This window comes from Gorilla gorilla, chromosome 3 (genome assembly GCF_029281585.2).
Source record: "Gorilla gorilla gorilla isolate KB3781 chromosome 3, NHGRI_mGorGor1-v2.1_pri, whole genome shotgun sequence".
Lineage (NCBI taxonomy): Eukaryota > Metazoa > Chordata > Mammalia > Primates > Hominidae > Gorilla > Gorilla gorilla.
Window position 1 is genome coordinate 94,560,046 of NC_073227.2, and position 26,009 is coordinate 94,586,054.

Genomic DNA, 26,009 nt, shown 5'->3' on the forward strand with positions numbered 1-26,009 from the left:
GCTCGAGCAATCCTCCCCCCTCAGCCTCTGAAAGTGCTGAGATTACAGGTATGAGCCACTGCACCTGGCCAGGATTGAAGTGCTGACTCTAGGCATGTCCTTTGGCAAGTCACTTAATTCTTTTGGGCCTCAATTTGTCATTTGTCATGTGAGAATAGAAATAATGCCTATTTATTTCCTTATTCTCTGAAGACAGATTCATTGAGTATTTACTAGATGTTAGGCACTGGATTTGTTTGGGCCAGGGTTACTTAAGAAAGAATTGAGATGTGTAGGGAAACCTGTAAAGTGCAAAGGACTGCACTAGCTACAGTTAAGAGTTTTTACAAAGATAATCTTTGTACTTTGATGTCTCAGTCTTAGAAATAAACTATTTAATCCCAGCACTTTGGGAGGCCAAGGTTGGTGGATCACGAGGTCAGGAGATCGAGACCATCCTGGCTAACACAGTGAAACCCTGTCTCTACTAAAAATACAAAAACTTAGCAGTGCGTAGTGGCGGGCACCTGTAGTCCCAGCTACTCAGGAGGCTGAGGCAGGAGAATGGCATGAATTCAGGAGGAGGAGCTTGCAGTGAGCTGAGATCGCACCACTGCACTCCAGCCTGAGTGACAGAGTGAGAAAACATCTCAAAAAAAAAAAAAGAAAGTATTTAATATGAGTCCTAACATCTCCCTCCAGAAACTACAAAAAGAATTGTGATGGTTTATTTAATCTTTTGTAAATGATTTCTTTTTAAATTCTCAGCAATGGTGCAAAGAAGATTGTTCAATTTATAATTCAAATGTTATTTGCCTGGGAAATATATTATCTAGAAATCGACTTAGTAATCAACAGTTTTTTAAAAACCTACAAAAGTAGAAATGCAAAATGTAGACACATTTAAAGCGAGCCAAGTACTATTATATTATTTTAACTTTAAAATGATGACTCCTGTGGTAAGTGATTGCCCAAGTTATAATGAGTTCAACAAGCTTGTTCTTGTGTGATTTCTAACACCACATTTATATTTGAATAGTGAAAGGGCTCCTTTCTGGTAAATCTAATTTGCTGAGTGGACATGATGCAAAAGATAACCTATCTTGACTTGAATATGTTTTTAGGGTTTTGAGGTTTCAAGTTTCAAGAAAATACAAGGAATTGAAATTCCAGACAGAAAGACTCAATGCCTCAGGAAGATATATTTATAAATCATTTATATTAATTTGGGGCAGGTGAAAATTTCTGTAGTTGTAAAATATAGTAGCTGTAATGACATATTTTGACCTTTAAAGTGCCACTTTAATAATTACAACTAGATGAACTTGAGAAATAATTTGAATGTTGTATTAACTTAGAAACTTTCTATTCATTGGATGTATCCAAACTAAATGTCATCTTAATTTTCTCTTAACGGAGAATTTTAATATTATTATTATTGCTATTATCATTATGTTGGTACTTTACTGGTTCTCTGTAGCTTCTTAATCATTGGGATGCAGATTTAAGCATTGTTGTTCCTGGAATATGGCAGCCCATTTCATTTGCTCAGAAAAATGTTAAATAGCAGGATGACGGAAAGGTAAATATTATACTATTAAAAATAATTTTATTTACAGCACTTGTCATAGTAAAACTAAGAAACAAACACTAAAATGGAATATGAAACCTCTGTGTTTTCACAAATTCAACTGTTCTCTGCAACTAAATTAACAAATTGTCTTGATTCGAAATGGAACTTACAGTCTGTAATAAAAGGTGGTATAACCAACTATAGTTTCAGGTATATTTCTTTTAGAAACAGGTTATGCTGCTTCCTAATTTGCAGTTATGTTTGTTGAACTCCCGTATAGGTTTCTAGCATAGTTTGAGCTGGTATAGTTCTCTTCACACCAATGGGAGCCTTTCCTGAAATTAGATTTTGTTCTTGTTATTTTAAGTACTTTTACATATATGATTATGCCCACAGGTAACAGGAAACCAGTGTTTCAAAAGAAAACTTGATCACATTGCTAGATAATACAGGTATCCTAACCAAGTGCGTGAGCGCCCAGAGGCTTTCTGCTGCTGCCAGAAGTACATATTTTTTTGATTGGTAAGAACTGCCAGATGACGCTTCATGAAATATAAATGCAACAAAGACTCAGAGAGCTCAATAAAAACCTTCCACCCGTCAGTCTAGAAGGATAAGCGAAAGAAAGTTAAGCAACTACAGGAAATGGCTTTGGGAGTTCCAATATCAGTCTATCTTTTATTCAACGGTAGGTAATTTCCTTTTGTTTTGTTAACTTTATATCAGTGTAAAATGTGAATAGAATTTATTTTCTCTGCATTAGAGAGAAGTTGGCTTCTAACAGTTGTTCTTTATGACAAACATCAGAGTAATGAATCTGTGGATTAATTTAGTTTCTTATGTCCTGTATGTTCCTTTCCTAATATATTTTGACACCTTTTTTGAGACCTCCAGAATGTTTGCTTTATACAATTGAAGAGTAATTGATACATTTAGCTACTATACTATAGTGTTCTTATTTTTTAATTAATATGTAAATGTATCAATGGTCTTAAATATTGAGTTTTTATTTGCTTTAATCCTATAGTCAATGGAATGGATGAGAAACTGTAAGGATGTTGCCCTAGTCATGTTATGGATTTCAACTGTAATAAATTAAAAAAATAGAAATTGGAATAAACAGAATAAGAATACTTTCCATCTGTTGCTTGTACATAGAAGGAGGCTCTCTGTTAAAGATGCTTTTGCCCCCTTAATACAGCAATGACAGCACTGACTGAAGAGGCAGCCGTGACTGTAACACCTCCAATCACAGCCCAGCAAGGTAACTGGACAGTTAACAAAACAGAAGGTATTTTCTTCCCATTTTCATATTTCACAAGACTTTTCTAAAACTTGGGAGAGAAATTTGGATTGTGATAAAAGCAATATTGGCCATTTTTAATACGTATTTTATTATTAGATAATCAGCTCTTTTAGCAGGATGCTGTTAAATTGAAGTGACAGATAAATGTGCCAGGAAATAATTGCCTTTTTAAAAGGAGGAAATTAAGCAAATGAGACAAAAGCTGTCTTCAGTTACTGTCTTGAATGTGAAACAGGCCACATTTTCTGCTTCATTTCTGCTTGGTTCCCAATAACCCCTGTGTGTTCAGAGAGAGTTTGTCCCCATTTTGGCATTCTTGATGAGCGGCATTATATTTTGATCTGTGATTATAAGCTTTGATGCCAAAGACATTATGGCTACAAGATGAACAGCACTTTCCCTCATCTTTGGAATGACCTTTTTTTCTTGTTTGCTTTGGGGTTTTTGTTGTTATTTTAGCATATGCTGTATTTCCTAACCACTTGTACCCAATTTTTGTTGTTGATGGTAATGATATATTTTCTTTTGCACTTAATTATTATCACAGTGGCTTCTGGATGCTCTTGAGCATCAGTGTTCTTTCTCTAATCTGTTTAAACTCTTAGAGGTGAAACTTGAAAAGCTTCTTGCTTACCAAGACCTGTGACTGAGTGGTTATGATTCTTCTGCAAATCGCATCCTGATTGCTATGTGAAGGCTGGCAATTTGATTTAGGACAGAGGAATCAATGTCTTGCACTCAGAGTCAGGCAAATAAAGGAAGATTGTCATATCTCAGTGTTCTTCATGTCACCAATAATTTAAAATTTTAAATGATTGTCTCGAAATATTTTACCCATTTGATTTTTTGAATATCTGTTGATTTGCAAAATGAAATCAATGTGGGTTATAGAATAACTTTTAGCCAACTATTTGTCTTCTAAGCCTTCAAACAAAGAGGAAACACCTTATTAGAATTATTATATTCAGTACTATATTATACTGGCCTGGCACAGTGGCTCGTGCCTGTAATCCCAGCACTTTGGGGGGCCAAGGTGGGCAGATCACCTGAGGTCAGGAGTTTGAGACCAGCCTGGGCAACATGGTGAAGCCCTGTCTCTACTAAAAATACAAAAATTAGCTGGGCGTGGTGGCGCATGCCTGTAATCCCAGCTACTCAGGAGGCTGATGAAGAGGAATTGCTTGAACCCAGGAGTTGGAGGCTGCAGTGAGCTGAGATGGGACCATTGCACTCCAGCCGGGGTGACAGAGTGAGAGTCCGTCTCAAAAAAAAAAAAAAAAAAAAGAAGGTAATATACTGCAGAAAATTAAAGAAGCATAATTTTCTCTCATTGACTGACTTCGTAATAGCATGCTCAGTACTAAATTTTTTTTCTTCCTTAATGGTGAACAGCAAATAAGATATTTTGAGTTACAAGTAATAATAATGGTAAAAAGGAATCCAATACAATCATCCTCCGTTATTGGTTGAACATTGGTTCCAAGACCTCCTCCTCCTGCCCAGAGGGTACCAAAATCCACAGATGCTCAAATCCCTTATATAAAATAGTGAAATATTTGCATATAACCTATAGACACACACTCATGTACTTTAAATCATCCCTTGATTAGTTATGCCTAAAACATTGTAAACACTATGCAAATAGTTGTTATACTGCATTGTTTAGGGAATAATGACAAGAAAAGAAGTCTGTACATGTTATGTACAGATGCTTTTTTTTTTCAAATATTTTCCATATGAGGTTGGTTGAATCCACAGATGTGGAACCTATGAATACGGAGGTACAACTGTGTATCATTTCTGTATTTTTCCTTTGCTTTCTTGATGGAGAACTTTAATTTTTCCTTTTGCTTTTTATCTAACTTAAAAATATCAATCTAGTATCTTAGAAAAATTTTTATAAAGTTATGATCATTCTCCTCATTCTCAGGGGAAAGATAAGTCTCTCTGGTATAACTTTTCTTTAGAAATGGCTTAATTCTCACATTTTTCTACCAAATCTAGTTTCAGGCTTAGTTAATCGAACTTGTTTAGTCTTGAAATAGAAAGCACCCAGCACAGTTTATAATGGAAAATTCTCACTGCCTGAGAATTAATTATTAAAATGATAAATTATATTCATCCTATTCAACAAAATGAACGTGAATTAGAAGATAATGTGTGTTCTCACCAAAATAAAGTAATACAACATAGTATTTTGTTTGTAATCTTAACATCTAAAGATTTAGCATTTTTAATATAAAAAAGAATGCCTTTTAAAACTGTTTTTTCCCTACAAACAAGTAAGATTCTCTTAATCTTAGCAAGGCAAATATGGTATACCTTTATCATAATGATGAGGAAATATGTTTATTTATAAAAATGACAAGTAAAATGCCATTAATTCTGTTTGAGAAAAATTTAAGAATCAATAAAGTATGCCCCAAAGGACTCAATTATGCAATTTTACCTAAGGGTCACTCCCACTGCATAAACACCAAGAATGGCATAGGTCTGTCTTTTGTACATCAGAGAATCAGGAATAAGAATCTTGTTTATTATCTCACAAGTGTAAATTCAAATCTTCGCAAGTGCTGACTTCTCAGGTGTAAAGGAAGAAAATCGAAATGTTATGTGAGATCTTCTATATTAATTAGTATTCAGACACAAGTCTGGGAAGCATCACTCAAAATAACCTGCTAAGACTAGAACCAATGCTGCCACCTTTTGGTGAATTTGTTGCCTTTTCTGTCTTACTACATTGCTTCTAAAAAGTGAAACAATCATCCATCCACCTCCATCCCCTAATTAATTAATAATATGTCATATGTCTAGATGATATTAACCCAGCCCTTGTGAATACAACCTGCTAAGAGAATCAATAGTTTAAAGGACACAGCACCACCCCCAAATATCCTTAAAATTAAAAATTTATTTACATATGTATTAAAAATTTACCATAAAAGTGAGACACATTTCATTTGCTAACATTGTATCTCCTTTTCCTAGCTGACAACATAGAAGGACCCATAGCCTTGAAGTTCTCACACCTTTGCCTGGAAGATCATAACAGTTACTGCATCAACGGTGCTTGTGCATTCCACCATGAGCTAGAGAAAGCCATCTGCAGGTAAATGCAAAGAAATATCCAAGTCCTAGAGACAGGAGATGAGTTTATGTCTCTGTTGTTTCATATAATACATTTCCACACTTTTCTCTCTTTAGTTTAAAAGGGTGCATAATCTGAACATGACTTGACAGGCCTCTACATATTTGAATATCTAAGGAGTCTTTTGTCTAAACTATTTAATTCTCATTAATTAAAAACATGGTTCCCAGATTAGCAGCATCTCTTGAACCTGGGTGCTTGTTAGAAATGCAGGATCTATGCTCTACCCCAGAACTATTGAGTCAGAATCTGCATTTTTAACAACATGCAAAGGTGATTTTAAGTTTTGGGGTTGTTTTCAGGATGAAATGAAGCAAACTAAGGCAAAAACATTACAGGAATATGAAGTTCTAGAGTAACTAAGATACTATTTTTATGATCATGATTTGCTCAGTATTCTCCTATGGAAGAATAGCTAATGATTTTTCTAGAGTAAGTTATGCAAGCATACTACCTTTTCCCTCTACTAATGAAGGGAAAATATGGGGCCTTAATGATTATTGGAAAATTCATAGCTGCTTCATTGCCCTTAACAGATTGGCTTTCATTTGATATTTGCCTCTTTAATTTAAATTACTTATTTCCATTTATTTTTTTAAATTTATTGAAACAGGTTATTTGTATTTCTACCACCGTAGGTTTTAAAATTAAACTTTTTTTCTTTTTTTAAAGGTGTTTTACTGGTTATACTGGAGAAAGGTGTGAGCACTTGACTTTAACTTCATATGCTGTGGATTCTTATGAAAAATACATTGCAATTGGGATTGGTGTTGGATTACTATTAAGTGGTTTTCTTGTTATTTTTTACTGCTATATAAGAAAGAGGTATGAAAAAGACAAAATATGAAGTCACTTCATATGCATTCGTTTGACAAATATTTATTCAGGCCCTATAATGTGTCAGGCACTGACATGTAGAATTTTTTTAATTAAAAAAGAGCTATAATCTGGCAAAAAGTTTCTATGTAATATTTTTCATGCCTTTTCTCATAAACCCAGACGAGTGGTAAAAATTTGCCTTCAGTTGTAATAGGAGAGTTTAAACGTACAGTCTCCCTTCATCCTATCTCTGTCTGCCCATATCAAAATTATAAATGAGGAGGACAGCAGGCCCCAAGAAAGTAGGGACTAAGTATGTCTTGTTCAAAATTGTATATTCAGTGCCTTACACTATGCCTAGCACACAACACACACTGAGTAAATATTTGTTGAGTGAAATAAAATCAAGAAACAAGTAAAAACTGAATAAAAATGTGTGACAAACATTGGCCATTTCTTCCCAGACGTCAACTGGGGGTATCTTCAGAAGATACTGTCTCCTGCTAAAAACCTAAGAAGATAATCTACAAATAATTGTAATTATTTACATATTCATTCTTATTTCTTGTTTTTTCCACATGAGTAATTTTTCCTTAAATCCATGTAAGTAGGATAAAGTCAAGAAATAAAGTGAGATACCCTAACAAAAAATATAAATACATTATTTCCCTTGCTGTACTCTAATAAGTTGTCATTTCTAAATGACCAAAACTGCCTGTTCAAAATTAGAAAAGTTTGTTTTGCTTAACAAATGCATCTTAGAGAGAATCAAATCTATATTATATCAGTTGTAGATTTGCCTAAGAGACCAAGAAATATAATAATAATAAGGGGGAGGAGGAGGAGGTAAGACTTTTCCACATTACTAAGGTGGCTCTCTGAGGTCAGATTTCCTACAAGCGGAGCCTTCAGATAGAGATTGCTGTGCATGTGATTGGTTGAGGGAGTACTCTACCTTTATTTTAGGTGAAACCTGTAATAAAGTAAGGAAAGCAGATGGAGCACAAGAAGAAGCTAAGCAAAGATGTGGCTTTAACTGAAGTGTAGCCCCAGCCTGATTCCACAGGGAGATCTAGAATGTGAATAGCAGTGTAGACCTCTCCCAAGGAGATGAGGCATCTGGATTTCAATATCCCAAATTATTCAATCATGGATTCATGTGGGGTAAGGAACAGGGGCTTGTAATCTCCCAGCAATTTCCTGGCAGGGCACTCAGTTGGCCATGGGCAGACCTTGGGAGAAGACTGCTGCCATGAGCCTGTTAATGCCCACAGCTGCTGAGGGATGGGTTGACCAATGGGTAAAGGGATCTGGGTGGGACACCAAGAGCAACTGCTGCAGGGTGCATTTATGTAAGCTTCAATGATCTATATGAACCACAGTCAAATTCATATGGAAACCAATGCTCTGTTTCAGGTGTCTAAAATTGAAATCGCCTTACAATGTCTGTTCTGGAGAAAGACGACCACTGTGAGGCCTTTGTGAAGAATTTTCATCAGGGCATCTGTAGAGATCAGTGAGCCCAAAATTAAAGTTTTCAGATGAAACAACAAAACTTGTCAAGCTGACTAGACTCGAAAATAATGAAAGTTGGGATCACAATGAAATGAGAAGATAAAATTCAGCATTGGCCTTTAGACTTTGCCATCCTTAAGGAGTGATGGAAGCCAAGTGAACGAGCTGCAGTGACACAAGTCAAATTCATAGTTTCACTCTGGGTTTTTTGTTGTTGTGTGGTTATTATTCTCACTACAGAAAGACTGAGTTTCATGCTCCTGGCTGTGTCAGATGTGAATTTTCATGGGAATAATAATCAACCTTGCAGCAAGCCAAAGCAATGCCTCGCTTGGGTTCTTCATGTTCTTACTACCCAGCGTTTTTTACCACCTAGATGGGCCTCTCTAAGTCTATTTGCTCAATGAACCTTATCCCAAACTTGTTGTTTTCATGGTGTCTAAAAGAATGTGATGTCAGCTTTTAGAATGAAATCAGTGTTAAGGTACCTCCAGTGAACCAAACATGTGTCTTAAATCTAAGCAACTGAAAACAGAATGGAATGTCCAAGGCAAATACAAATCATACACAGCTTGTAACAACATACAGCCTTTCTAGTGAAATAATGGAATAAACTAAAGAGTTTGTGAAGACTGAAGCTATCTGGATATCAAGTCTGGAGTAGGCAAAGCATTTCCATTTCTACATGGATTATAAAACTTTGTGTTGGACTCATTGGTCCCTAATGCTTTTGTTCATCACTTCTTCCAGTTATCAGTGGAATTACCTGGTGACCATTCATTTGGACCGAAATCCTAGAAGTCTCCTACTGAATAAAAGTCTACAATTGGCCCTAAAATAGAAACTGAAAAACAGGACATAGAATTTTTTCACCAGACCACAGCATGTGGAAACTTTCTTTATCATTTTTGAACACTTGTTAACAGATTTGCACATAGAGGGAGAGAAAAAAAAGTGGAGTAACAGTCAAAATAATAATAATCAGTATCCAGGCCAGGCGCGGTGGTTCACACCTGTAACCCTAGCACTTTGGGAGGCCGAGGCGGATGGAGCACCTGAGGTCAGGAGTTTGAGACCAGCCTGGCCAACATGGTGAAACCCTGTCTCTACTAAAAATACAAAAATTAGCTGGGCATGGTGGTGCATGCCTGTAATCCCAGCTACTCCAGAGGCTGACACAGGACAATCGCTTGAAACCAGGAGGCAGAGGTTGTAGTGAGCCGAGATGGCAACCCTGCACTCCAACCTGGGTGACAAGAGCGAAACTCCATCTCAAAAAAAAAAAAAAAAAATCGGTATCCTTCCTCTTAGTTATATTTCTGCCACTTAATTCAAACAGTCATATGCAGGTCGCTTAATTTATTTGTGCTTTTGTTTCATCTTCTACAAGGCCCTCTTAGCTCTAAAACTTGACAGTGGAATAAGGAAATGTTTTTCCAAATCTGCATTGCCGGTGAGATCCTCAACATCAGCATGTTGAGATGGACCTCAACCCCACCTCTAACCCTGAAACACACCACTCGATATTATCTTAGGTATGTTTTAGAGTTTAGTTTGTAAAATAATAATTTATTTTTGAAGGAAATATAAAATATTAGAGAGTAATAATAGCTATCATTTTTTAAGATTCAATCTAAAACAATGGACTCTTTTTTTTTTCCATTTGTGACATAGATAAGCAAGACAATTTTGATCATGAGTGGTGAAAAGAGGATCAAACTTGACTATTCTTGCAATGGCAGTCCAGCAACAAGCCTTTCATTTACATTAAATTATAACTTTTCATTCATTCCTAAACCAAACTTAAAATTCTGCTTTCCTTTGAGTAGAAGGTATTTAACTTGTTTTGTTTTTCCTTCAGAAGGAATTTAATGCAAATGGATTGCAGTCAGCACTTTCTGAATGTTTTCACACAGTATGCAAAGCTTACATCATACCAAGGAGTGGAGAGTTGAAGTTTCCTCCCAGTGACTCCAGTGACAGACCACACCTAGAAAGCGTTTCTCTTCCTGAGTATTTCAAAAAGATGTAAAAGAGCTGGGGAGAGTATGGGAAGAAACAATACAGGATTGCCTTTAATTAATTAAGAATTGCCTCCTGATAAAAGGAAAAAGAAATTAATGCTGGAGTATGGAGGGGTGATAACCTTAAAGATTATAAATATTTGTTGTCTATAAATACTTATAAATTATAAACACAATATAATTAAAGTTAGAACATCAGGAAAAGAATTAAAATCCTCAGGTTGCAAAACCAAAATGTTAACCAAAACAAATACTCATGAGATTCAACTTTGTTCACCTATAGAATAGTACTTATTAACAACATAAAATCTATCCTGTGAGATTGTATGGAAACTCAGAGTGTGGCTTATGATAACCATCTGTTTATGATATTTCATATAAAACAATCTTGTGATCCTGTAGCTCCTACCATTAATTTTGTAGGAAGGAATCTCTGACATTCCTATGGAGCTAGAACCACATCTGTCAATGTTTAAGTACCTAAGCAGAACTTAAGAGGAAAATGCATAAATATAAGATATTTGGAAATTGTTTCATTTTTTTCTATATGTAAGAAGACCCTAAAAAGAGCCTTTCAGTAAAGTTTGTGCTTCAGAACTACACTTTCAGCTATCAATCAGTTGTGTCATTAATTGAGGATGGATTATTTAGGAAACAAATGCCAACATGTTTCTGGCATCTTTGACTACATTACACCAGCCAAGAGGTTCATCAATTTCTTTCATTCCCCATTTTGTCACTTCCCTTCGTCTATCCTCCAATTATCTGAGAACACATCCTTAAGTCATCAATATTCATGAGTGCTTTATTATTTAGCATTTCAGAGTATAATGAGGATGGGGCACAGAATATAATGTCAGCCATCCTGGAGCCAGTAAATTTGCAAAAAAAGTAATTAAAAATGCTTGTCATTATATTCTCTTTCCCCAAGGTAGCTTTTTGTATAGTTGTGTTTTCATAAAGTTTGAAAAGGATGAAATTATAACATAGTTCATCTTTTAGTCTTTCCTGGCACAATACAAATCTAATCCTTTAGTTTTAACATGTTCGTTTTGGTGATGTCAAGATTTCCATTCATTATATCTAACTGAGAAAAAAGTCATAAGAAAATAACAAACATCAGCAATTTAAGCTTTTGATGTTAAACATAAGGACAATTCATCTATGCAGAGGACCATGAGGAAGCCATTTAATGTCTCTGCATTACAAAATGTAACATGCTTTCTGTGAAGTGATATAAATATTGGTATCCTACTACCCATACTCATGGGAAGGGTTACCAAAATCCATCTATTGCAAAACATCACTCTTTCTCGCTTACATCATGGCTGCATGACATCAGGACGTGAGTAGCTGCCAAGATGAACTATAAATGTTGAAACTTAATTTGCCAGTGTCTAGCACTGCTAATCTGGGTGAGCCCACATTTTTGTCCAAATCTTTGGCTTAGACCTATTCAGTAGCACATTCAGAAATGTCTTTTCTAAATTCTGCATTTTTATTAAGTATTCAATTTTTATTATTATTTAATCAATCAATGCCCAGCTCAGAGTATAAGAGCTTAAGCAGTTAATTTTCTAAGAATTTTAAGGCTAGGCCCCTTGAGAATATCCATGTTAATACAAGTAAAATAGCATTATATTTTACTTCTCTTCCAAAACTAAACATGATGGATGTTCCAGATTGTCGGCAATACCCACAGCTTCCAAAGAAACATCTCATAAAGATTAGAAATGTGATTATGCAGTAACAAGAAGAATTGAATTGTTCAGTCAGGTCTTATCTAACCACCTCATGGCCTTTCTTTGTCATTTTTTATGTCTCAGATATTATTGGGGCATACGTCATCTAGATTAAAATTTGGTTAAGTCTACAGTCAACCAGCTGTCAAACTAGCAGTATTACTGATCTTTAAGAGGGTATTCTTTTTTTTTTTTTTTTTTTTTTTTTTGAGATGGAGTCTCACTCTGTCACCAGGCTGAAGTGCAGCAGCGCAATCTCAGCTCACTGCAACCCCCGCCTCCCTGGTTCAAGTGATTCTTCTGCCTCAGCCTCCTGAGTAGCTGGGACTACAGGTGTGTGCCACCACACCCAGCTAATTTTTGTATTTTTAGTAGAGACGGGGTTTCACCACGTTGGCCAGGATAGTCTTGATCTCCTAAGATGGTATTAATTAGGATTCACATCTTTCTGAAAAGAAAAAAATGGCATCTCTATATCTTTAAAATCACACTAAAAATTAATTCAATATTAAGTTCCTTAACAAATCAAGTTAAAGCAATAATGTAATACAGTAACCATTTATGAGCACTTGCAATGTTTGAAAGCATGAATTGCATTATTTTAATTAATCCATGCTTGTGTGTAATTGAGGCTTAGAGAAGGGAATCCCTTGTTCAAGGTCACAGGGCCTCAGCCTGAACCAGATGCATCTGATGTCAGAGTTCTTCATCTAACATCTAAGCTCTATATAATAATGCTTCCCAATATTTTATGAAAAATATTACTGTTGAGGGATAATTTCTTAGTGAACTTAAAGGTATGCCCAAGTGATTAGTATGCAATTGAAAAAAGTTATTTTCTTAAAATATAGAAAATAATTTTTTTTTTTTGAGATGGAGTCTCGCTCTGTCGCCAGGCTGGAGTGCAGTGGCGTGATTTCAGCTCACTGCAACCTCCACCTCCCGGGTTCAAGCGATTCTTCTGCCTCAGCCTCCCGAGTAGCTGGGACTACAGGCATGCGCCACCACGCCCAGCTAATTTTTGTATTTTTAGTAGAGACGGGGTTTCACCATGTTGGCCAGGATGGTCTCAATCTCTTGACCTTGTGATCCGCCCGTCTCAGCCTCCCAAAGTGCTGGATTACTGGCGTGAGCCACCACACCTGGCCACAAAATAATAATATTTGTCATGAATCAACCACAAAATTCCCCTGCTGTCATCTGCAAATTATTAAGATATGTATAACACCCTCAGGGTGAGGTCAGATCAATGTCAAGTGCCTGCTGACAGTTGAGTGCACAGTCTGGGGAGAGACTGTATACTGTAAAGGAATTCTGGCTTATCCTCATGACTCAAGGAATGAGGAGTATTCTCTTAGAGCACTCTCTTGGAATATTGGGAATATTCTACTCTAACCAGTAGCCAGTATTCCTAGAGAATACTGGAAATATTCTAATCTAGACTGTAACCCTTGGCTACAAGCTATTTCCCAACATTTTTTTAGCTTTATTGAGACATACCTGACTCAGGTTGTTTTTGAGATGAGGGGTGAGGAATCCAAGTGGTTTTCATGTCTACAGTAAAATCTCATCAACCCCCTTCTGTCCACATTATCCTCAATCCTACCCCAGCCCCACATGCACCTTGCAGAAAAGCAGTAAGTAGCGGTGGTCCAGCTTAGGAAAAAAATTGGAAAATAACATTTTAAAAAATCTGTGCAATAGTTTGGCACTAAAATGACCTGTGTTCTAGTTCAGCTGTGTGATCTGAACTTTACTGGGACTCTTTGGATATGATATCCTTGCCTGTTAAGTGGAGAAGTTAGACTCTGAAGATGACCTCCACATTCCCTTCCTGGTTGGAAGTTGTACATTGGAAATGTGATGCCGAGAAGCAGATCTAGTCCACAGACATATTCCCTTTAGCTTTTGCGGTGTTTGTTTTAAATCAAGCCCACATTTAAAAACCAAGCTCTTTTACTATTTTAAAAAATCTAGCCTCTTTTGAAAAATAAAAAATATAGAGCTCTGGTCCTATTTTGTTTGTGCCAGCGCTCTATATCTTTTGTAACTTCGGTTAGAAGGAGCATGCCTCAATACCCAACTGCTGCTGCTGCTTAGGCTGCCAGTACAGGGTCCTATGGGCCTTTAAGTCTGCAAACTTGCTTCTTTGGTTTCATTTTAATCTTTCCTCATCTAAATTCTCCTGAGTCTAATCATCAAGATGCCTGTAGAGGGCCCCGTTGTACTGCAAACCTCATAAATTATAAAGGAGTCTCAGATCAAAGAGTTGCCCAAGAATGTGCTTATTAGGAGAACCCACACTCACCTGGAAACCGGCAGGGGTGGCATCTGGTGACTCAGGCACTGCCCTGCCCACACCTTCAGTCACTCTCTGCTATAATCCTTGCCAGATCTGTCTTTTCAGTGCACAAGCTTGCTTATGTTGCCTCCCAGCTTGAGAACTGACACTGACTCCCCATTGTGCACCATGTTTAGCAAGGACTGTTCAGTCTGCATTGTGAAGCCCTCTCCAGGGAGGCTCAGGTGGTCTGTCTTTCTCATCCCCCCTCGCCCTATGCATATCATCAGCTGTGGCCAACCACTGCTCTATGCTCTGCAAATGGGCCACACAATCCATCTCTGTGTTTTACCGTCTCTACTGTTCCTGCTACATGTATTACCCTCCCTCACCTCTGCCAAGATCACATTATTTTTTTCAAATGCTGCCCCCTCCTTAAAGAATGGTGTTATTTACAAATGTCATTTCTCCTTCTTTTGAATTTCCTTGACATCTTTCTCTTTTTTTGTACTTTTAAAATACTTACATTCTGCCTTGTATTATAATTACTTATGTTCTTAGCTAAGTTCCAATGGTAATAATAACAATGAACTTCATTTATTAAATTCACATCATAGACTGGGCACAGTGCAAAATAATTTGCAGATAGTATCTCCCTCAATCCTCAGAGACATCCAGGTGAAAGGTTTTATTAGGGGTTGTGTTCAACAGTGGTTAAGAAGACAATTGTCTGGAGTTTAACAGACAGGTTGAAATCCAGCTTCACTCCTACTAGCTGTGCTACCTTAATCCAGTTTTTTTTTTTTACTTTTCTAAGCCCAAGTTTTGTCATTTGTAGAAATGGGACAATATTTATATCATAGATTGTTTTGAGGTTAATAATAAGTGCTCAGTGAATGTTAGCTATTTTATTACAATTGAATTCCATTTTTCACATTAGGACACTGAAATTCAGAAAGTTTAAGCAACTCGTTCAATGGTATGCACCCAGTAAATGGTGGAACCTGGATTTGGCTGCAAGGCTGTCCAGTTCCCAGGCTTTGTGGTCTTAATTAGTGACAGGCAGGTGAGCACATGGCTGCTGGTCTCTCTGAATACAAGTCCTGCTGCACTTAGCACAGTTTGGCCATGGTTGAGTTTGCCCAGTGTTTTCTGAAGTGGGATCTGCATTCTCAGAGAGCTGGATTTCGAACTCCAGCTGTTTATTAGCTTTGTGGTTGAGAATAAATTATTTTATCCCTCTAAATCATAGTTGCCTCCATTATAAAATGGGGAAAATAATCACACCCACAGGATCATTTTAGGATTAAGTTAAATCAGATAGCTAATACAGGTAAAATTCATAGAATATAGCACTCATTCAATAAATATTACTTATTATAATTATAAATCATCTAAAACTCCCATTGAAACTCTTACTGACACTCAACACGGTAAGTTTTGTTACAAGGTGACATGTATTCCTAAAAATCATTACACTAAAAAATTGAGCAGGATATCCTACAAGACTCATTCAAAAATGGGGGTTTGAGAAACAATATTCAAAAAACTTCATCAGTAACATATTAAAAACACCAAAAAAATCTCTAAAAATGGTAACACAATTTTATACATTTTAGGTGGTTAAAATGTACATAAACAGTACAATAAACATGGTACGTTGTCTTTAAAAAGACCTGCAGTTTGCTTGTGGAAGTGGGTATTGGCAAGGTTTAGCTTGTGAATTATTATCAAGTGATGGAAGAGGGGTTTTTAAAATTGGGTGGAAAGTTATAACAGCAGATGTGGTTGAGTGTGGTTTATAACTCAAACATGAGCCAAGATTGCTGGTAGATATTTGAGAATCGCACACATGTATGCTCTCTCCTATGCTGCTCTGCTCAACAGTTTTCCTCCTCATCTAGCATTTCTCTCAGGTGAAATTATACCTAAGCAAATACAAAGTTCCTGTTATGTACACATTATTCTTTATGTTGGAATAAACTCACGCTTTCAAAACAAGCATTAAAACAGAACTGACTATACCTTGAAATTATCACAACCCTTGTATCTCAGTCTCAACCTTCATGATAATTATTAAACATTTGAAATATTCTGATATTAGGCACTCAAGACCTTGGGACCTGGGGGTTATCATAACCCTCATTTCTCCACCTAAATTTACAAGTGTCAAGGACAAAATTCCAAAGCCCCATATTACTGTGGATTCAAGTTCTCATCATATTATTTGTACTTTTTTTCAAGTTATAAATGATTAGAAACCTTTATGACTATATTTTCCTTCTTAAATCAACTAACATTCAAAGATGGTTTTCATCCTAACAGTATCAACTTACTGTATTAATAGGAATAGCTCCAATTCTTCTTCTTTTCCTTGAGACTTATTCCCCTCTGTTTTACCCTCTGAGCAAACTGTTACTTTTATTCAAAAGTCTTTAAATGGCATGGAAGAAAAACGGTTTTGCTTCCTTCAGCAGTCTATATTAGGCAGTATATTAGCCCAAACTGCAGATCTTACAGTAAGAAATTGCTTAAGAATTGATGAAACATTTGATTAAAAAAAGGAACTATTAAACAAAGGAATCTATAAGAAATAAGAGAGTCAAACTTGGTATATACAGGTATTAGGGTCCCCATTTTGAGTCTAACACATGTTACTCTCAGGGTTTAGGTCTGCCTAGGTAGGCTGAGCAAACACGTGCATCTGCATACTGGTGCTTTGGGTAGACTGAAGTCCATTTCCTTGAGGAACTAGAGAGCTTCCGATAGGTGAGCATACCTTCAGCTGCTCCTTAAACCTGATTAGAATTGATTTATCTTCCAGTGGTTTGTATTTGCATGTTGTAAAAATTAAAAGTTTTTTGTTTGTTTTTGTGCCTTCCCAGCATCCATGCCCCTTCCAAAAACCACACCAATTTTGCTGTGGAGTACCATTCTCCTTCACCTTCATTGCGCCTGGTTTAGTTGGGCATCCCTCAATTCTAATTCCAGAAGTAATCAAAGCATTCCATTACCCTCAGTATTACTGCTATAGAGACAGGAACAATACAGAGTGGTCGCAAGAGAACAGAAAATTCCAGGCAGCGCTTTTACCTAACTAGCAAAAAGAAACTGTTGAAATAGCTGCAGAGGCTAGGAGCTGATAAGACCCTGAAAAACAGGGTGTGGACCGAGCTGCCTAAGAAAAACTGGACACAACATGGTGGATTTGACATTGCTGTTACCTAGGACCTCATTATATGCTCATTAACATACTAAATCACACACCCACAGGTGCCACGACAGTTCCAGGAACACACCTACTTGGTGTAAAAATGGGTGGCACCAAAGTTCAGAGAAATCTTCACCTTTTTCAAGGAACACTCATGAATATTCTGTTCCTTGGTTAAAGAAACCCATAAAGGTAGAAGTCTCAAACTCCACTATACAACTCTGAGAACACCCCCACTCCCCTTTCTTGAGAGTGTACTTTTCATTTTGAAATAAATCTCCATACTTCCCCTATCTTCTGACTCATCTTTGAATATTTTCTTGTGAAGGTGTCAAGAACCTGGGCACCGGCTGGGTTCAAGTTCCCACCAACATTTGGGAACTTCCCCCAGCCCACAGGTATTACTAGAATTAACTGAGTGGCATGCATTCCACCTAAGCTAGTTCAATGAAAATCACTGCTGGGATTTTTATTGATATCCTCTCTGGGAGGTGATGGGGAGTTCTCTCTTTCAGATTGCATTGTTAAATCAGCAGAATCGCATCTTAGATTTTCTAAAGCTGATAGTGCTACTAGAGAACAATAGGCTACCTGAGAATGAAACTACCACAGAGAGAAGCAGGGAAGATAATCAGGTTCCTAACAACATTGTTTGAGCCCCTGATTTGAGCCATGTTTTGAATTTCCAGCTTTGCCTTCGGATTTCTTTAGATAAATTAGCCATTAGGATTCATCATTATCTTAAACATTAACCATCTTCCTAGGCGATCATGTTTACTCAAAGATTAAAGTAGAAAGTTCTGAAATTTGTGCTCCTTAGTGCTTCTTTAATACATATATACAGTCTCACATTTTCATATAAGCCCAATTCATTTTTTAAATGAAAAGCTCAAAGACTAAAAAATTTGCACATACAGTGAATAACAAAAAATATGGCACTTTTTTTTCACGTTTAGAGGATCTGGATATTAACATTGCAGTTAGTAACCCACATGGTTATGCTGTTTATAAATTATGCTTTCTAGATGCATCCATGAGTCCTTTACAGAAAGGCTTTTTCGAACATTAGTTTGTAACCTTCTAAATCAGTAGCAATTTTTAATTTTTGGTTACATAAAACCACTGGTTCCCATAAATCAGTTTTACCATATTCCAGACTTGTGTAAATAACAAATATTTTTCCTACTTTGCGTATTAAATACATAGCAAAAAGAGTTCCAGCGTTCTGCAATAAGTCTCCAGATAACAAATAAACTGAAAATTCTGTTTTTCTAGAACATCCTTCTTAACTTAAAACAAGAAATTTGGTTTATAATCTTATACAGAGAATATTTATGATGAGAAAAATTCAGAAAAACTTGAAATCATGAGGCATGTTGAAAAAAAGTAATTGCCCATTACTGCACTGAACTTGAAAATGAAGCAGTTAAGGTGGGCTTTTAACCACAGTTGGTGAACCAGTAGTGGCAAGCAACAGCAGATTTATAAATTTTAAAAAAATAGTGAGATAATTAATTAAAGATCAGTTTATTGCTGTGAAGCAAATGACCCAAAATCTTGATGTTTCTTTAGTGAGAATATCCCAAGAAATAAATTCATAAAAATCATCAGTCTCACTGTGCATTTAAAAACTACCAGCCACATTGGAAAGAAAATCATGTCCATTTTGCAACTTCAAAAAGAGAAATAACTAGGTAGAATGGAGAATCCAATTAGAGGACCAAACTGAAAATGGCTTAAAGCCTCCTTCAATGTCAATGTCAGAATCACCTTGGATAGCAAAGTGGATCTAACTGGAGAATATTTTATGAGAACCCACCTTTATCATACGACCACAAGCTGAAACCAAGCTGAAAAAGGTGACTTTATAAAACTCTCATTTGAATATTAAATGAATAATTGGAAGACTGAGTTTAATCTAAATTTGTTTAACCTTAAAATTGAATGGGAGCCACCATTATAAGGATGGTGTCTGTGATGACCTGGATTTGTTAACCATTTTATGTAAAACAACTGAAGACATTTTAAAGCAGACAAGTGAGTTTTTGGCATACTTGGAATTGATTGAAGAAATGATACAGTATTTAGACGTATAGGTAAAATTTATGGCACAAAGGTTTCTGATGGGATAGCCCACATCAAAGCTATTGTGTGTTGTAATTGGACTCTAAGCCCCACTTCAAAGATTTTGCTTGATAATTTTCTCAACGTGTCTACTGGATTGGCATAAATGTTAAAATTAAAATAAGCAAATCAAAAATTACAGTAGTTCGAATGTTCTATTTTAGAGAAATCTGTAATAAAATAAGAATAAATTAAGATGTAATAAAATCAGATTTTGAAAACTTGTACTTATATGCTGGTATAGAAGAGCACAGGTACTCATCAGTCTTCAAATCAAAAATTGAATAATTATTTTCTATATGAACAACAATAATTAAAAAGCAGCATCACAACAAAAAATTTAAACAATAAAACTACAAAATGACAGTAAATCCATGGCTTATTTTAAAATTGTGCTTAAAAGTTGGCTAAAACAAGCAATATGTTTAAGACAATGCTCAGTGAACTAATGTGAATACTTTTGTAAATGATGAATTTAACTGTGTGTACTTTTGGCTGTTCATTTTAGGATTACTTCTACCAATGATATACTAGTAATCACATTACTTAAATTACAAATTCTAGTAATTTTTGTATTTCTTAGCCAATTCATGAGAAAATTGTAAGCAATTCTCATCAGATATTTTAGGGTTACTTTATAATGAAACCCCTCATTAGTCCTAAACTCTTTAAATTCATTTATATTTCAATCACCTCTATGTTGCCATCTCTCCTTGAAAAACTGCCTGCATTCCTGGACTTTTCTTAATTAAATTCTATAGATCCAGTTTATAAATTTCAAATTCCATGATATATATATAAAGATACGTGTGTGTATGTGTGTATATATCTCTCTCTCATAAAATGTGTATACACACACTTACACACTTTTTTATTTTTTAAGAGACAGGATCTCGCTCTGTTACCCAGTCTGGAGTGCAGTGGTATGATCATCATTCACTGCAGCCTTGACCTCTTGGGTTCAAGCAATTTTCCTGCCTCAACCTCCCATGTAGCTGGGACCACAGGCTTGTGTCACCAAGCCTGGTAACTTTTTAAATTTTCTGTAGGGATGGGGTCTCCCTATGTTGCCCACACTGGTCTTGAACTTCTGGGCTCATGTGATTCTCCCACCTTGGCCTCATAAAATACTGGGATTAGAGATGTGTGCTACCACCCCCAGCCACATGACATATGTTAAATTCCACTTGCCTTCACTATGTGTAGCAAGAATAAAACTGTTCACTGAATTCTAAGTATCAGTTGTTCTACAAATGAATGTGGCCTTGAAATAAAGGAATGACGAGCCTACGCAGAAATCTCCATACTCTGGATACCTTTCTTGGTGTGTTGACTGCCATGCTCTTTCATGCCGCCTCATATCAATGGCTCTAAATATTTAATGTGAAAAGTAATCATGTACAGTTGGTGTTTAATAAAATAAAAATTTCCAGGCTTTAAAAGAAATAAAGAAAATCAGAATTCCAGTAAGCAGTGCCTAGGAGTCTATATTTTCAAAAGTAATATATATCTTTCCTATCCCAATTAGTCATAGGCACGCCCTGTTGAAGATCTTTGAAGGTAGAAATGAAAAGCAAACAAAATAACCATTTTCTTTGCAAAGAGACTATTACTCCTAACTCTGCCATGTTAAAACTTTATGCTTTCAAAAGACGGGGAAAAATCTGAAATATTGAGCAACAGAGATTTTCTAACAGATTGCTTTCAAAACATCCTATTCAAAGTATGTGGATAGACTGTTGATGTAAAATTTAGCCATAAAAATTTTTTGGCTTCAAACTTACGTAGGAAATTTGTTATAGCTTGTTGAAGAGCAGCGTGAATAAAACAGGAAGCACAAAAAATTATTCCAGCTAAAGTTATGTGTCATGGCTTTTCCTGTGTGTCATCCATGTAAAGTTCTTTATATGCAAGTTTTTATTAATAGAGACTGCCACACAAAAATGAGAGTCATTCTTACCAAAATGTATGAGAAAGAAAAAGTTCCCTGTGAGGATATGTCTGAAAATGTTCTGAAATGTCAATTAATGCCAACTCCTCTTTCTGTGCTGGCACTAGTACAGTGCTATCCTTTCTTTCTCTTCAGCATACTGATTTTGATAATTTGCTGTTCACTGCCTATTATGTGATTCTAGCAGCATCTTTTCAAAATTACAGATGGCTATTCAAATATCAGCTCTATTGAAAACCTTGGAGTACAAAATGAGACAGCTTGAACCTCAACAATATCACTTCAGCAGGAATGTTCATTTAACACTAACACAACTCTGTCACAACAAAACGATGTATTACAGATTTCCTGTATTTTTTTTTTTAGTTAGCAGAGCAATAGAAGCTGATGCCATCATTGGGATTCATAACATAATTGTGTAAAGTTCTTTTTCTATGGCTTTTGATATCATCATAGTTATAACATTTTCCTGCATACATTTTAACCTGGAAAACTATTTGAGTGTCAGAAGTTGCTACTACGTGACTGAACTCAAAAGACAGAAATCTCTAAGTGTCAAAAAGAGAATGATTTCTGGAGTCATAGAGCTGAAGTTGAAGCATCATGTGGAGAAAGGAATTGTGGTTGGGATTGTATTAGATAGATGCCTCAGGGCATGGTTAGCCTTAAGATGCCTTAGGATTGTTATGATCTCATGAGAAGATGAAGCCCTGAGCTAGGAAATTTCTATTCTATTTATGATCAAAGACCAGAAAATCTGCACCAGACAGTCAAGATTTCAATAAATGTGAAAAAATTGCACAGGCTGTGGGTAGAAATACAGTCAACTCCAAAAAATCAGAACTTAAATATATACCAAGAAGAAGCAGGGGCCTGAAATCACATTACTCATATGGCATAGTAAAATAAAAGAAGTGTGTATGGCAGTGTAAAATACAGTGTAAAAGAAGTGTGTATGGCAGTGTAAAATAAAAGAAAGATTCAGAACTAGTGGCCCTCACTGCACCTAAGCAGAGTTATACATAGACAGTCTTATGGAGAAGTTCTATAGCAAATGGTATGTGACGACCTTCCAGAGAACAAATTCCAACTTAAGATGACCTCATGAATAAAAATTATAAAACACACAGATAATTTCAGAGGAGAGGGTGTCCATAGACCCAACTAGTGTGGAATTCATACCAAAGTAATTAGAGAAATTATGATCTAACTGGCCTTTTGAAAAGTGGAGCTTAAAATGTTCAGAGACAGGAAAGGAATCACCCCGTAAGATAAGAGTATTATATGGATAAAATAGACAAGTAAAAATCCTACAGTTAAAAATACAGTCTTCAGTATTTAAAAACATATCTTGTAAGTAGAATAAGTACTACAGTAGGCACAGCTGAAGAGAAGATTAGAAACATGGAAGACGATCTGAAGAAATCAGCTAGAATGCATCACAAAGTAAAGAGATATAAAGCATGAAAATTTCAGAAAAAAAAAAAGCCCAACATGAGTTCCAGAAGGAAAGGCTAGGTTAGAGGAAATATCTAAGAGATAATGGCTGAGAACCTTCAGAATGAAAGCAGGATATAAATCTTTAAATTGAAGTTGTATTCATAGTCTTAAAACTTAGTTTAAAAAACATAGTTTAAAAACTTCAAAGCCATACACACAAAAAGAAATATTACTAAAAAAGAAAACTAGTTAATTATAATGGCAGTAGATTTCTCATCAGTGAAAGTAGATGCCATAACACAATGGAATAAAGTATTCAAAATACTCAGGGGAAATCTCTGTTAACATAGAATTCTACCACCTTTGATAGTAAGAACAAAAAAATAGACATTCAGCCACAGCCACAAAGGATCTTGGTATTTCTAACAAGTAAACTCAAACCACTTATGCATAATTGAAGCTACAAAAATTCAACCATGGCCTATACAACAAGTTAATTTCACATTTTTTTCAAGGACAGACAAAGTTTAAATGAAAAGTTTTCTAGGACAAATATTTTAACAGATATAGTTTTTTAAACAAACATTTTGTGACTCAGGATTATAAATCAACCAAATTTATAAATTATTTTATTCTTCTTAGCAAACATATGGAAAGAGAAACTCAACTTTATGATGATAATATAAAAAACAAACAAAGACTTACCACAATGGTTCATGCTTATAACTTCAGCTCTTTAGGAGGCTGACGTGTGAGGGTCACTTGAAACCAGGAATTTCAGACCAGCTGGGCAACAAAGGGAGACCTCATCTCTAAAAAAAAAATTGTTTTAAATAAATTAGCTGAGTGTGGTGGCACACGCCTGTGGTCCCAGCTACTCGGGAGGGTGAGGTCGGGGATGGCTTGAGCCCAGGAGGTCGAGGCTACAGTGAGCTGTTATTGCACCACTACATTCCAGCCTGGTGATGAAACAGGAATTAAAAGAAATTAAAGAACGTGTAAGCGAAAACTCAGTTGTATGTAAAAAAACCCAATTCCCCCTGAGAAAGAAAAAGAGGTGGAGTCCTTTAAAAATTAACGCCTGTTTTTCTGTCTGTGGCTAGTGAGTCTTATCTCTCTCTTTCCCAGGCATTGCGAAGATCCTGTTTCTCTAACTGTGCAGTTGCAAGGTTACTAGGCAGATAAACTCAAGTCATAAAATATGTTTTTCCTTGAAAAGTTAGAAATAATGTAATGAGTGTCTCAATTGAATAACAGTCTTTGTCTCTCACTTCTGTAATATGCTTCCCCCTGCAAAGATCTCCCCCTGCCCCATGAAATGCTTAAAAGGTAACCTCACTCTTTGTTCGGGGCTCAGTCTTTTTGGATGCTAATCTGACTAGGCCAGTGCACCTAAATAATAAATAATATATATCCTCTCTGGCCCCTCAGTCTCTCTGATTCCTAAATTATCCCACTGCAGTGACACAGTGAGATCCTAAGAAAACAAACAATAAATTTAATGTAATTTTGCAGTAATTCACCAGTTAATGTTTGCTTACTTTCTTTTTTCTATATAATCTATGTTATAATCAGAGGTTTACCTTTCCAAAGACTAATGGTAGTTGTCTTCTAATTTTTTTCAAGTTTCCCCATTAAGCTCATCCTTAGGGCTTATAAACTCCTATTGTCCTTCCCAGCAAAGTCTAAGTTGAAGAACGTAGAGCTTATAATATTCTGTATCTACAAAAGACTAAGAGTTTAATATCTCTTGTATTGGTTCATTCTCACACTGGTGTAAAGAATTACCTGAAACTGGATAACTTATAAAAAGAGATTTAATCAACTCACAGTTCCACAGGCTATACAAGAGGCATGCCTGGGGAGGCCTCAGGAAAGTTACAATCATGGTGGAAGGGTGAAGGGGAAGCAAGCATGTCTTTACATGGTGGCATGAGAGAGAGAGAGAAGTGGGAGTGCCACACACTTTTAAACCACCAGATCCCACGAGAATTCACTCACTATCATGAGAACAGCAAGGGGGAAGTGCACCCCCATGATCCAATTACCTGCCACCAGGTCCTTCCCCCAACATTGAGAACTGCAATTCAACATGAGATTTGGGTAGGGAGACAGAGACAAACCATATCACCTCTAAACGATACTGAAAAGACTGCCAATGAATGTATTTCAGCAAGATGAAACAAGAACCCAGGAGAAAAAAATACCATGCAAGTATCAGTGATGAGCAAGGAAGTCAGAGATATGTGTTTGTCAATTACCCAAAATAAATATTGAGTAGAAATTAAAATTAATTTGTGACAATATTTACAAATTAACAATGTGAAACTTAAACACCAGACAACAATAATAAAGGAAGATTGGAGGGAGAATTTAGAAAGGAGTTCCGGTGTGCTAAATTCTTGTCTTGTTCAAATAAAGAACAAAGATATTGACTAAAAAGAGACCATGTTACAAAATTATAAAAACTAAGAATGACTGTAAAAGATATAGTTAACCATTAATATCATTAAATATTTATGTCTTAAGGAGAAGTACTATGTATCACTTTTAAAATAGGAGAGAAACTAAAAGCAGGGACTCCAGTGCTACAAAGCTTGGGTTTCTTGGTGCTACCATTTACAATACATGAACCTTGGGAAAGCTATGTAAGCTCTCTTCACCTCAGTTTCTTCATTCATAAAATGGGGATAATAGTAGAAGCTAACTCATAAAATTGTTATAAGGATTAGCTAATAGGTGATTTAATATACTAGTTACATATGGAGTTATGACTTAAATATATGGAAAGCACATTGAACAGAGTATAGCAAGAAAAAAATACTATATAAGTTTAGGTATTTTATGTATATTATCTAATTTCATATGTTAAAAAGAACTGGAAGCAAATATTAAA

General features: G+C 35.9%; 1 protein-coding gene and 1 long non-coding RNA gene across 5 annotated transcripts in view; one reads left to right on the forward strand and one right to left on the reverse strand.

Moving 5' to 3' along the window:
* The window catches only part of LOC129533083 (uncharacterized), a 52,439-nt gene extending 28,514 nt beyond the window's left edge, over nucleotides 1-23,925 (reverse strand). The window contains exon 1 of the long non-coding RNA XR_008679110.2: nucleotides 23,819-23,925. This is a non-coding gene — a long non-coding RNA (uncharacterized lncRNA). The remainder of the gene's footprint in view (nucleotides 1-23,818) is intronic.
* EPGN (epithelial mitogen) lies at nucleotides 2,133-10,966 on the forward strand. Of its 4 annotated transcripts, none has more exons than XM_004038821.5 (5): nucleotides 2,133-2,240; nucleotides 2,754-2,843; nucleotides 5,847-5,967; nucleotides 6,679-6,831; nucleotides 8,242-10,966. In XM_004038821.5, the coding sequence occupies exons 1-5, from the start codon at nucleotides 2,198-2,200 to the stop codon at nucleotides 8,297-8,299; spliced, it is 465 nt and encodes a 154-aa protein (XP_004038869.1). In that variant the 5' UTR covers nucleotides 2,133-2,197; the 3' UTR covers nucleotides 8,300-10,966. The 4 variants fall into 4 exon arrangements, with proteins under 4 accessions (XP_004038869.1, XP_063561386.1, XP_055240773.1 ...); XM_063705316.1 differs by having other exon boundaries at nucleotides 6,679-6,705; XM_055384798.2 differs by having other exon boundaries at nucleotides 2,754-2,816.
* Nucleotides 23,926-26,009: the final 2,084 nt, after the last annotated feature.